At 38.5% G+C, this 13,726-nt stretch overlaps 1 protein-coding gene across 23 annotated transcripts in view; it reads left to right on the forward strand.

Moving 5' to 3' along the window:
* The window catches only part of ATP11C (ATPase phospholipid transporting 11C), a 208,351-nt gene that overhangs the window by 141,377 nt on the left and 53,248 nt on the right, over positions 1-13,726 (forward strand). For all 23 annotated transcript variants that reach the window (XR_004180585.1, XR_004180586.1, XR_004180587.1 and 20 more), the window contains 6 exons: positions 5,289-5,450; positions 6,424-6,575; positions 7,519-7,590; positions 8,502-8,575; positions 10,535-10,638; positions 11,078-11,259. Coding sequence is in view for 20 of the 23 variants with exons in the window: in XM_031660560.1 (XP_031516420.1) it covers positions 5,289-5,450; positions 6,424-6,575; positions 7,519-7,590; positions 8,502-8,575; positions 10,535-10,638; positions 11,078-11,259 (746 nt within the window). In the remaining 3 variants the exon portion in view is untranslated. The remainder of the gene's footprint in view (positions 1-5,288; positions 5,451-6,423; positions 6,576-7,518; positions 7,591-8,501; positions 8,576-10,534; positions 10,639-11,077; positions 11,260-13,726) is intronic.

Below are 13,726 nucleotides of genomic sequence, written 5' to 3' on the forward strand. Positions count from 1 at the left end.
CCGTTTGATGAGACTCTTATACCTCTTTCAGATCTTCATTTCAGCAGATTCCATATTACCTATGGGAATGCAGTCTTCTTATCATCTAGACTATGTTAATACTGCAGAAAGTAAAGTAGATCTTTGGGTAATGATCTAGTAAATTTGATGAGTGAAAAGAAGTTACAGTCTTCCTTTTAGTCACCACTCCTTTCTCCCATGAAACTTTGCATTTCTAGCTGTGGTTGTCATTTAGTCAAATCACTAAGTTAATAGCCAGACCATCACTTCAGTTAATACAGAGTATAAGCAACTTGCCATTGTTATCAGTTTGCATGTATAGAAATGACCTAAATGAAAGTGCAAAGAAGTCTTGAAATGGTTTCTTAGGCCATTTAGTATTCAATAAACCAGTACACACAAAATTAAGTGTAACCTGTTTTCTCTTTGTTGAGTCAAATTTAAGATCTATGTAACTTTTTATGTTATTAAAGGCAATGCCATTTAATTCCTATTCATACCATTGCAAGCATTTGCTTAACCTCGTTTAATGTGACCCACACTGGGATTAAAAATAGAAAGATATGTTTAGAACAGTGCTTGACATGAGAAACAAAAGGAAGTGGACTGCTCAGCTCAGTTGGAAAATAATGCAGTCTTTGATGATTAGACATCAATCTTTTAGACAACCAAATGATTGTAATCCATATTGAAAAACCTGTGGGGCTACTCTTTATGTCGCCTTCCCATCTTGCAGCTCTGCCTAATGGTGGCACTTTATAGTATAAGTATATATTCCGATTCCAATAATTCAAGCCAGTAGCTGTTATTCACCTTTTACTGTCTGGGATGTGTGTGTGTGCTAGCTACTGTTATGAAGTTAAAAAGAAACCCTCAAATTTTTAAAAATATCATGGGGGAGACACACACATCAGACCTGACTATAGCAATGTGATCATAATCAGAAAAAATGTGGGGCAGTGCAGAGTCTGGTGCTCTTTGATTTTGGTCAAGTGAGCATCAGTGACAGTCACCATGTATATAGCACCTTTTAGGTTATAGATAATTATTTTTGAGCTTTATTTTTTAATCTTTTCATTCTTGTGCAGCAGGTATCGTTAAGGTTAATATTTGAAGTTCATAGAGATAAAGAGATTTTCCTAAGGTCACAGAGTTAGTAGGTGGTGGTGCCAAGATGGAGTCCGAGTGTTCCATTGAGTTGAACCGTATGGTAATTTTTGATCTACAAAATAGATGATTTCACATGTTCAACATATACTTCAGAGCCTTTTCTACGTACAGCAGTTGTCTCACTAAGAGATAGGAAAAAAAAGTCTTTTTTCTTTTTTTAGAAATTATAGTTTATTCAATGAAATAGTAATTAATCCATAAAGGTTATTCTGTAAATCTATATTCTTGACATGGAAATACATATATATGTATATGTATGTGAGAAAAATAGATTATATAGCAAACATAATGAGATTACATTTTTGTTCAAGTGGTAAATACACATTTACCACTCAAAATATTAACATGATTGTTTCTGTATGATGGGATTAATATGTGTTTCAGGGAAAACTCCCAAAATGTGTTTTTACTGCGCTCTCACACCAAGCAACACAGAGACTTCTGTGTCCAAATGTGGGAGGGAGCAGTTTTTCTCACCAACAAACAGTGGACGCCAACTGGGTGTCCTCTAGTTCAATTCTGTCTACCTGGAGATAACATCAGATCCCACAGGGTGAGGGCCCAGTCCCCAAGATTGCCCCATGCCTCCTAGACACCAGTCACAAGTCTGGGCCTCCGGAACTTTTGATCGACCAGCTTCAAGTTGGGCTACCCACAACCCCCTCTTTGGGTTTGATTAACTTGCTAGAGCAGCAGACAGAAGTCAGGAAAACACTTACTTATGTTCACCAGTTTCATATAAAGGATATTGTAAAGGACACAGATGAAGAGACATGTGGGACGAGATATAAGGGAAGGGGTGTTGAGCTTCCATACCTTCCCTGGGCGCACCACCCTCCAGGAACCCCCACATGTTAGTTATCCGTAAGACCCTGTTTTTCTTTCATTATTCTCACATAGCCACTCAACACTTTTGATACAAGATATGTGAAGTTTTTTCCTGATACACCAAGCAAGCAGTTCTCCAGCAAACACCAGCTGGGTATCTTCCAATTCACTTTTGATACTGCCTACCTAGAGATAGTATATTGTGTCAGATCTCACAGGTTGAGGGCTCAGTCCCATAAGACTGCCCCCCACTGCAGGTACCAGTTGCTAGTTCAGGTTGTAACTTATGCTTCTGATTGAGCAGCTATAAAATGGGGTCCAGTAGTTTACTAGACCCCCTCCTTGGATTTGATTCGTTTACTAAAGCAGGTCATAAAACTCAGGGAAACAGTTGTGTTTACTGGTTCATTATAAAAGGATATGACAAAGGATACAGATGAAGAGATGGGTGAAGTATGGGGGAAGGGGCGTGGAGCTTCCATGACCTTTCCAGGCATCCTTCAAGAAATTTCATGTGTTCAGCTATCCGGAAGCTCTTTGAACCCAGTTTTTTGGGGAGTTTATGGAAGCTTCATTATGTGGGGATGATTGATTAAATCATTGGCCATTGGTGTTAAGTTTAACCTTCAGCCCCTCTTTCCTCCTTACCCAGGTCAGATGTGGGGCCGAAAATCCCAACCCTGTAATCATGCCTTGGTCTTTTCAGTGACTGCACTCATCCTGAAGCTATGTAGGGGCCCTGAACCATTTGTCATTTCATTAGCATACAAAAGCACTCATCACTCTGGAGATGCTAAGGCTTTAGGAGCTTTCTGTCAGGAAACAGGAAGGAAGATCAAATATATATTTATCAAATATATTTTACAATATCACGCAAATGATGACTTTGAGCTTACTGATATAGAGGAGTCTTTTTGGCAAGCTTGAAGAAGAAGAGAGGCTGCTTGAGAGTCAGAGGAAAGCAGCAGCCTCCCCCTTCATTCCTTTCTCTCCATAAAATATGAGAAGAGTTAAATTAATTACAGTCAATCTGCTTCTCTTCTTTTTCTGAGTATAGATCATATATTAGGGTGGTGGTTCTGTAAATATGATCCTGGGACCAGCAGCATCAACACTACCTGAGAACTTAGAAGTGTAAATTATCTGGTCCCACCTCTGACCCACTGATTCAGAAACTCTGGTGATAGAGCAGTGATCTGAGTTTTAACAAGACCTCCAAGTACATGTGATGCATTCTACAGTTTGATAATTACTGCATTTGAGTATAATTTGTAGGCATATACCTGTGAGATTCAACGTATCCAGATTCATACTGCCCAAACTGTTTCATATAGGTGAATAAATTTTACTTTATATTTTAAAGCTACCATCTTCGACACTAACAAAAGAGATCCTAATGCTCATCCAAGTGCAGGAGGTAAAATAACCCAGGACACCCTTCAGGAGAAAATGAAGGTTAATAATTTTGATCAGAAGAAAGCCCCAAAGAATTTCATTTAAACTAGAAGAATCTAAATGATACACAAGTAATACCACTTGGATTAATTTAAAGAGAGAGTTCAAACTTGGCTGGCTTAACAGGGAAAAAAAAAAAAGATTGGAATGCTCTATTTGTGCCAGTGCTGCTACTGTGAAAAGCTTTGAAAAATAATTAGAAAGCAACTACTGCTGTAGTTCATCTCTTTCTCCCTTACATAATAAAAACCTTAATCTTGTGCTTATGCTTGTTCCTGTCAGCCCATAATTTTAACTATTTAAGCATAAATTGCCAAAACGAGGATAAAATTGTGGGTTTCCAAAAACCAGATGTTAAAAATAGAGAAAAAAAACTGAGATAAAATAGAAATGCTCTAAATGATTTATCTTAGTGGCAAATTTATTTCTTGGCTTATGTTTTCCATTATTTATGAAAATATACTTGTGTTATACTTCAACCTATCTAGTTTCTTTCTAAGTTTGGGAACTTGAGCATTTTCAAAATATGTATAGTATAAAGAAAGAAATTTAAGTTATGGTTTAGATCACTATTGACGTTATACTGTATCTTCTAATTAGGTAACTTAATGTTATTATTAATTCTTGTGTATATTATATAATGTGGTGCATTTTATTTTAATTCAGTATTTTTATAGAAAATTTTACTTGTAAAAGGGGAAAAAACCTTCATCAGTTTCCATTTTATTTTGTTACATCCCATTTAATTTATTAGTAAATATTTTTAATGGGTAATGTACATACTATCCCACAAAGTATAAGAGTGTGTGTTTTTTGTGTGTGTGTGTGTGTGTGTGTGTGTGTGAGAGAGAGAGAGAGAGAGAAATAAGTGGTCAGTATAGTCTTACTTCCCACTTGAAAAACTGACTTACGTAACTTTTTTTACATCAAACAGGTTAACTGGCTGGGCATGGTGGCTCATGCCTATAATCCCAACACTATGGGAGGCCAAGGCTTGATCCCAGGAGTACGAGATCAGCCTGGGCAACATAGTGAGATGTTGTCTCTACAAAAATTACAAGATAATTAGCCTGGTGTGGTGGTGAGTGCCTGTGGTCCCAGCTACTTGGGAGGCTGGGGCGGGAGGATTGCTTGAGCCCAGAAGTTTGAGGTTACAGTGAGCTATAATGGCTACTGCATTCTGGCTTGGGTGACAGAGTGAGACCCTGTCTTTAAAAAAAAAAAAAAAAAAAAAATAGGTTAACTTACATGAGAAGGGCTCTTAGTTTGATAAAATAGTCACTTTTTTTTTTTTTTTCCCTGAGACAGAGTCTCACTCTATCGCCCAGGTTGGAATGTAGTGGTATGATCTCAGCTCACTGCAACCTTTGTCCTGGATTCAAGTCTCGTCAGCCTCCCAAGTAGCTGGGATTATAGGTGTGTGCCACTACACCCAGCTAATTTTTGTATTTTTAGTAGAGACGGAGTTTCACCATGTTGGCCAGGCTGGTCTTGAACTCCTGAGCTCAAGCAATTCTCCTGCCTCAGCCTCCCAAAGTGCTGGGATTACAGCCGTGAGCCACCATGCCTGGTCAATAGTCACATTTTTTTCTATTCATCTTTTATATTTGAGTAGATCTACCTTAGACATGTGATACCATTTTAGTGTCTTTAAAAATACTAATTTATTCCTCATTTGTTTGGTAATATTATCTCTGTAATTCCCTGACATTTGACATAAGTCTTAGAAGAGGTGATTTCCTATGGATATGAAAATAGCTTTGCATTACAGCAGACTAAAAATTAGTCACACTGAAGAAACTAACAGTGTGTGTATGTTTGTGTCCTTGTTTTAGGTGGATTATGTATTTACAGATAAGACTGGAACACTCACTGAAAACAGCATGGAATTCATTGAATGCTGCATAGATGGGCATAAATATAAAGGTGTAACTCAAGAGGTTGATGGATTATCTCAAACTGATGGACCTTTAACATATTTTGACAAAGCAGATAAGGTGCATTTGCATTATTGTTTTATATAAGAAATCAATCTGTGAATGCATGTTAACGTTCCATAGTAGAAAATTATTTTTAGGTGGACACATGACATAGACTTTTGTTTGTTTGTTTGTTTTTTGAGATGGAGTCTCACTCTGTTGCACAGGCTGGAGTGCAGTGGTGTGATCTCAGCTCACTGCAACCTCCACTTCCCAGATTCAAGCGATTCTCCTGCCTCAGCCTCCCAAGTAGCTGGGATTACATGCGTCCGTCACCATATCTGGCTAATTTTTTTGTATTTTTAGTAGAGACGGAGGTTCACCATGTTGGTCAGGCTGGTCTCAAACTCCTGACCTCAGGTAATCACCCCCCACCCCTGAAAGTGCTGGGATTACAGGCATGAGCCACTGTGTCCGGTGACTTTGGAATAACTATTGTTGGCTTCACCTTTCTTGTTTTACTGATACTTCTGAAATGTGTAAATGAGTAGAATTTACAAGTAAAGAGAATTGTGGGAAATGACATTTGGGTAAAAGCTTGCTTGTCTGATCATAATTTTTTGTGCTTTGTCTTTTAAAGTGTAAGCTCCCCCAAGAATGATGTCTGTTCAAATGATTAAAGTCTCAGGAGTGTCTAGGCATTAAATTAACCAGAGTCTCCCTACACTTGAGCTATTGCTAGATTGTGAATTAGTTACTGAATGAAGTCTTTTAGGCCATGAAGAAGTCATTGCTTTGGCTTAGGTGGCACTACAATAACCTCAATGAGTTAACACAGCCTATAGGGTGTGCTAGCTGAGAACCAGGAACTCTTATTAAGTACTAGGAGAATATATAGCTGATTTGAGTGTTAGGAATTTATACATATCTGCTACTAAGTTTGTTAGAAGTTATAACATTCTCTCACATTAATATATTTCCTCTGTTCACTGCCTAGTTACCGAGTGATCAAATTAAAAATAACAATCATTATTTTGTTACTGTTCCACAGAATCGAGAAGAGCTGTTTCTACGTGCCTTGTGTTTATGTCATACTGTAGAAATCAAAACAAATGATGCTGTTGATGGAGCTACAGAATCAGCTGAATTAACCTATATCTCCTCTTCACCAGATGAAATAGCTTTGGTGAAAGGAGCTAAAAAGTAAAGTATACGTTCTTAAACTTCTCCTAAGAAAGTGAAACCACAGGAGGACAGAAGTTACTTGTTTTTTTCCGTTTTCTTCAGTGACCTTAGCACATACGTCTCCTGTTATTTAATAAAAAACATAACTGCTTTAGCCAAAAATTTGTGGAAAATTCCCACACCTAACCAGTTAAGACCAAAAAGAAAATAGTTACATGTAGGTATTACTTGCCTTACTATTTATGCATGCCAGCCAGAAGTCTGAATGTTCATACTATGTTTTGCAAATAACATAACAGTGGCCACTTTTTGTACAACACATGTTATTTCTGAGGTGCTCCCAGCAATTTTGACATCATTTGAGAACCGAAAGTCTAGGTTTACCCATGAGTTTCAAGATAATTAAGTGGCTAAAAGGTCACCCAGTGTGTTAGCTGTAGAATCAGAAACCCAAATTGTCTTTCCCTTGGTTACAATAGTTGTGGCTGGGCATTGACTTTCTCTGTTACCAGCTTATCCAGAAAAAGAAAGTACGGTTATATATTGAGATCATATGAAAGAGAAGAAAAGCATAAACAAGCATGAATTGCCCCATTGAAAAGTAATCATTCTAGACCAGGTGCGGTGGCTCACACCTGTAATCCCAGCACTTTGGGAGGCCAAAGCGGGTGGATCACCTGAGGTCAGGAGTTTGAGACCAGCCTGGCCAACATGGTGAAACTCTGTCTCTATTAAAAATATAAAAATCAGCCGGGTGTGGTGGCACACGCCTGTAATCTCAGCTACTCAGGAGGTTGAGGCGGGAGAATCGCTTGAAACTGGGAGGTGGAGGTTTCAGTGAGCCGAGATCCCGCCACTGCACTCCAGCCTGGGCGACAGAGCGCGACTCTGTCTCAAAAAAATAAAATTAAATTAATCATTCTTTAGAGATACACGTGGTCTTTTTTATTGTTTTTGATAGGTACGGGTTCACATTTTTAGGAAATCGAAATGGACACATGAGAGTAGAGAACCAAAGAAAAGAAATAGAAGAGTAAGTAGCTCTGTGTTTGATGTTCGTCATTTCTTAACCCCATAGTCAAATTTAAACGGATTCAGGCAGGGCAGCAGAGGAAATGATGCCACTGAAAATACAAGACTTTTCTCTCCCAGTTCAGAGTTTTATGTAAATATAGTTGGGGTAGAAGCCATTTTACATAGAATGGCAGAAACTGTAGTTTGAGGTAGAAATTCCAATCTGGTTCACATCTGGGTCCAGTAGCCAGAATGAGAGTCTGCCTGGAATGTTTCTCAAATTTAGATGCCATTTCAGGTTTCTAACACATGCTACAAGAAAAATCAGTGAATATATGTGAAACCTGCTATCTGGTGTCCAAGCAATCACTCTGGGATTGCAAGCCAAGCCAATAAAGGCAGCTTTGCTGTAAACCAGAAGCCTTGTTTTGTTCGGAATGTTCAGGTGTGAGCCTCAGGGCAAGTACTCTGATGCCCCAGTGTCTTTTCATATGGTGACCTGCATAAGGGAAGGGACTCAGGCAGATTCACCTCTATTCCCCAGCACCTAGCACTGTGTCTGGCACTCCATGCATAAATGCTGCCAAAAAAATTGGCAGAGTGGGACTGTTTCTAGACCCCTCCGAATATGGCTTGGTGGGACAGCTCTTTATCCTCCATTTCTATGTGGTCATTCTTACCATTTTAAGTAATATAGTGAGGGGCTATAAATACCCCTTAACTAACACTGGTATCCTCTGACAGCATGTTCTATGTTCAGAGAAATTCTAAGACAAAGGAAAGTACCAGTTGTGCACACAACTAGTGACCCTCATGCAAAGAGAATAGCTATCTTCTCTGTTGTTTAAATATCTTAACATATTTCTGTTGTGCTTTATTTTTCTCAGTATATTCTAGGTTTTTACTTTTCTCCTTTCTCTTCTCTTAAAGATATGAACTTCTTCACACCTTAAACTTTGATGCCGTCCGGCGACGTATGAGTGTAATTGTGAAGACTCAAGAAGGTACATATCTGAAAAGCTTGAATTTTTCTCTTTGTTGATTTGTAGGCTTATTGGTTGATTCACTCTTTCAGGAAAGAGAATCATTTCATGTAGTATTGTAGGATTAGTGAAAGTCATGCAAAGCAGTAGCTTTTGCATATGCCTTCATGTATTTTTTTAAGCACAGATGTTCTATTTACCAAATTGTTAGTGATAGAACCCTTGTTATGACAGGATGTGCCTTTTCTTGGTAGCAGAACCATATCCCTCTGCCCTGGGTGTTCGAACAGGAACTGAAAGGATGACTTTTATATGGATCGGGGTACTGACCAGTCTACCAGTAATGTTTACATGCAGCCACCCAATGTAGTTATGGTTTGGAATTACTAGCAGCAGAATCCTTGAGTATAGGGAGTTGCTTCTTATCCCTCACTGACCTTCCTGGTTCCCCTACTGCTAGACACTCCCTGGAAACAGGTGAGGTAGAGAGGACTGAGGGCCTGGTTTCTGGGAAATGGCATTGCAGTTTCACTACAGAGCTCAGGTTCTTTGTTGAACAGAGTAAAGCTTGCCCTTTGCAGGGGAACTGGTACCATAATCCTGGGCTCCCTCATGTCTTTGGAGGCACCATGGTGGTTTGCCTTCTGCTCAGATTCTGCAAGACCCATGGGCGAGCACTCCTGCTTTATTCAAAGGCTCTCAGATATATGTGTGTGTGTGGTATGCCCAGGTGGTTTGTTTTCTAAAAGTTCTTGATTTATTTCCCATTAATTTACTTTTTACTATTAAATTTTCTAAATTCCTTAATGTGAGAATGGGAGGATACAGGCAGATCCTTGGGGGAACATATCCCACTTTATTCATACTTTGTGGTATGATTGCATAGTCATGAAATTCGTTTTAATAAGTGACCATGGAGTTTGTCTTGTGAATTTTAAAATACTTTGGATGTGTAAGAATAAATGAAATAAAAAAAACCCACAACATTTCAAATACTTGCTATTATGTGTGCATGTCCACGTGTTCTACAGCAAACGGTGAAATGTCTGTGGAACTGGTCTACAAAGGTCATTGACCTCAGAGCTAAACTTTTTAATTTGTTGACCTCAATTGTTTCCCTTATAAGGATAAAGTGTCTGTCTTGTGCACAACTGTGAATATTTCCTGGGTGTGTGAAGTGATCTAAAGCTGCACTTATACCAGCATTCTAGAGAGCTATTCTCATCAGTAAAAACTATGAAGCCAGTGTTTTAAAAGCTGGTTAATATAGTTTATTGAAAATTATTTCAGCTTGTTTGAGCTTGAGCTTTCTTCTTGACATCTGTAGATGCCATATGTATGTATACTCTAGACCATGACTTCACTGCATTTATTTTTTTTAAAGACATGGTATTACTCTGTCATCTAGGCTGGAGTGGCAAGATTATAGCTCACTGCAGCCTCGACGTCCTGTGCTCAAGCAATCCTTCCACCTCAGCATCCAGAGTAGTTGGGACTATAGGCATGTACTACCATGCCCGGCTAATTTTTTAACTTTTAGTAGAGTCAGGGTCTTCCTATGTTGCCCAGGGTGGTCTTGAACACCTGAGCTTAAGTGATCCTCCCACTTCGGCCTCCCACAGTGCTGGGAATACAGGTATGAGCCACTGCACCTGGCATACATTTTCAGAAGAAATTCAGATGCAGCTCCTTGACACAAGCCCAGCCCTCCGTGAATTGGTGGGAGGAAGTATGTTTTAACAGAGGTGCCTATTGTAAACTCTGGCTTATTAATTGTGTTCATAATGACCTGAAGAGGTGGTGCATGCCTTTCTGACAGACTAAAGGCCAAGATTTCTCATTCCATTTAGGTGAGTATTGCGAGGCATGCTCAGAATATATAACACTTGGGTGAGAGAGGCCGCTTTAAAAGTTACTCTTATTAAAAGCACAATACCAGCCTTAAAATTCTAAGTCAAGTACTATGGTTCTTTATTTTAGGAGACATACTTCTCTTTTGTAAAGGAGCAGACTCGGCAGTTTTTCCCAGAGTGCAAAATCATGAAATTGAGTTAACTAAAGTCCATGTGGAACGTAATGCAATGGTGAGCCTATACTCCTTCCCCCACCAATAAGTAAGCAGAGAAATGCTGAAGATGACTATGTTTATTGGATTTCTGTTTAAATGACAGTTTAAATACATTTCAGCTTATTTTTGTGGTCTATGTTTTGTATTTGGGGATTTGATATTACTTTTTTTTATCTTAATATAAAACATCCTGGAGCAAGTTGCTGATCAGAATTTGCAGCCTTAAAGACTTTTCAACAACCTTTGTTAAAAGAACTGTTACTTCCTTTTTCTGAACCTAATTCAATGTTGCCTTTTCAGGTGTGGTTTGTTCATTTTTTCAAACTAAATAGGTGTCAGAATTTCTCTTTTGTACATATGGCTAAAGCAAGAGTATTTACAGAGTGTGGTTTTTTGTTTGTGGTTTTTTTCCAACTATTATTAGAATAACTACGGATGTCCTACTTTACTCCTAGGATGGGTATCGGACACTCTGTGTAGCCTTCAAAGAAATTGCTCCAGATGATTATGAAAGAATTAACAGACAGCTCATAGAGGCAAAAATGGCCTTACAAGACAGAGAAGAAAAAATGGAAAAAGTTTTCGATGATATTGAGACAAACATGAATTTAATTGGAGCCACTGCAGTTGAAGACAAGTAACTAGAAAATGATACTCTTACTATTTTAATGACCAGTGTTTTGGGTGTGATCTGCCCCAGATTAGTAATTTAATCTTGAAGTTTGAAATCTTTGGTTTAGTTTTATTGTTTAAGTGGGCTTAAAGATTTATTTATTGTAGTAAGTATGAAAAATTACACCAGATTTTGAGCTGTTAGTAGGAATGATTTTTAATTTTTAAAAATTTTTTTAAGCTTTTAATTTTTTTTTTTTTTTTTTTGAGACAGAGTCTTGCTCTGTTGCCCAGGGTGGAGTGCAGTGGCACAGTCTCGGCTCACTGCAAGCTCCACCTCCTGGGTTCACACCATTCTCCTGCCTCAGCCTCCTGGGTAGCTGGGACTACAGGCACCCACCACCACGCCTGGCTAATTTTTTGTATTTTTAGTAGAGATGGGGTTTCACCATGTTAGCCAGGATGGCTTCGATCTCCTAACTTCGTGATCTGCCCGCCTCGGCCTCCCAAAGTGCTGGGATTACAGGTGTGAGTCACTGCGCCTGGCCAGTAGGAATGATTTTTAAGGTAAATTCATGTAACCTAGAAGAATGAATCAATTTTCACTAAGGTCTTTTGAATATTTACTAAGCTATCCATATATTTATGCACATATTATCAAATAGTCTTGACACGTGTAGGGAAGGGTACTGTAGCCATTGTTTGTGCTGGTGCCTAGATGAAGGGGTAAGATTTTGAGAGACAGAAGAGCAGAAAGGAAATTTAAGGTAGAGTGAACAACATGAGAGCTTAATCTAACCTGGTTTAACAGACCAGAGTATGTTTTTGCATACTTTTTAATTTTATTTTTATTTTTATTTATTTTTATTTATTTATTTTTTGAGACAGAGTCTTGCTTTGTCACCCAGGCTGGAGTGCAGTGGCACAATCTCGGCTCACTGCAACCTCTGCCTTCTGGGTTCAAGTGACTCTTGTGCCTCAGCCACTGGAGTTGCTAGCTGGAATTACAGGCAGATGCCACCACACCCAGCTAATTTACGTATTTTTAGTAGAGACGGGGTTTCGCCATGTTGGCCAGGCTGGTCTTGAACTCCTGGCCTCAAATGACCTTCTGCCTTGTCCTCCGAAAGTGTTGGGATTACAGGCATGAGCCGCCGTGCCTGGACTGCATACTTTAAAATAATATGCTTTTAACTTACAGGCTGACCGTTTTCAGACTTGATTGCAGGACACTGCCATTGATCTGCTTGAAATAATAAGTTTTAGATTCTTAATATTTTTGGAATTTTCTAAATATTATATATGAAAATTATGAGACTTAAAAAGTTACAAACATATATTTAGTCACATTAAAAGGTATTGAAATTCTAATGAAATTCATTTAGTCTGATTTCATTGTTATTCTGTGGCCAAGAGAAACCCGGAGGAAAGCATCATTTTTCTCTCCTTGCCTTTAAGAATTATAATTAAATTCTCATTCAGGATGATTGGCGTTCCTCTTTTTTTGGAGGGTGGATCAGGGTTATACATTCAGGTAGTACATGTGCAGGTTTGTTATGTGATTATATTGTGTAATGCTGGGGTTTGGGCTTCCTTTGATCCCATCACCTAAGATACTAACATAATACTCAACGGGTAGTTTTTCAACCCTCGCTCCTCTCCCGTCTTCCCCCTTTTAGAGTCACCATTGTCTGTTATTTCCATCTTTATGTCCATGTGTACTTATTGATTAGCTCCCACTTATAAGTGAGAACATGTGGTATTTGATTTTCTGCCTCTGAGTTATTTCACTTAGGATAGTGGCCTCCATCTGTATGCATGTTGCTGCAAAGGACATGATTTCACTCTTCTTATGGCTGCGTAGTATTCCAGCAATCTTGCCTAATTGCTCTGGCTAGGACTTCCAGTACTATGTGGCGAATTACATTTATTGTTAAGCCATCCTTGCATCCCAGGAATAAAACCCGTTTGATCTTGATGAGTTATCTTTCTGATGTGCTGCTGGTTTCAGTTTGCTAGTATTTTGTTGAGGATTTTTACATCTATGTTCATCATGAGTAATGGCCTATAGTTTTCTGTTTTTATTGCATCCTTGCCAAATTTTGATATTAGGATGATACTAGTTTTGTAGAATAAATTATGGAGGAATTCCTCCTCGTTGATTTTTCTTGGAGTAGTTTTAGTAAGATTGGTACCAACTCTTCTTTATATACATCTGATAGAATTCTACTGTTAATCTCTATAGTCCTGGGGGTTTTTTTGATTAGTAGATTTGTTATTACTGATTCAATTTCATAGCTTATATAGGGTTTCTCTTTCCTCCTAGTAGGTTGTATGTTTCCAGGAATTTATCCATTTCATCTGTATTTTCCAGTTTGTGCTCGTAGATATGTTCATAATAGTCTGAGAATCTTTTGTATTTCTGTGGTATCAGTTGTGATGTCACCTTTGTCATTTCTGATCGTGCTCATTTGCATCCTCTCTTTTTCTTG

Source organism: Papio anubis, chromosome X, assembly GCF_008728515.1.
Source record: "Papio anubis isolate 15944 chromosome X, Panubis1.0, whole genome shotgun sequence".
Taxonomy (NCBI): Eukaryota; Metazoa; Chordata; class Mammalia; order Primates; family Cercopithecidae; genus Papio; species Papio anubis.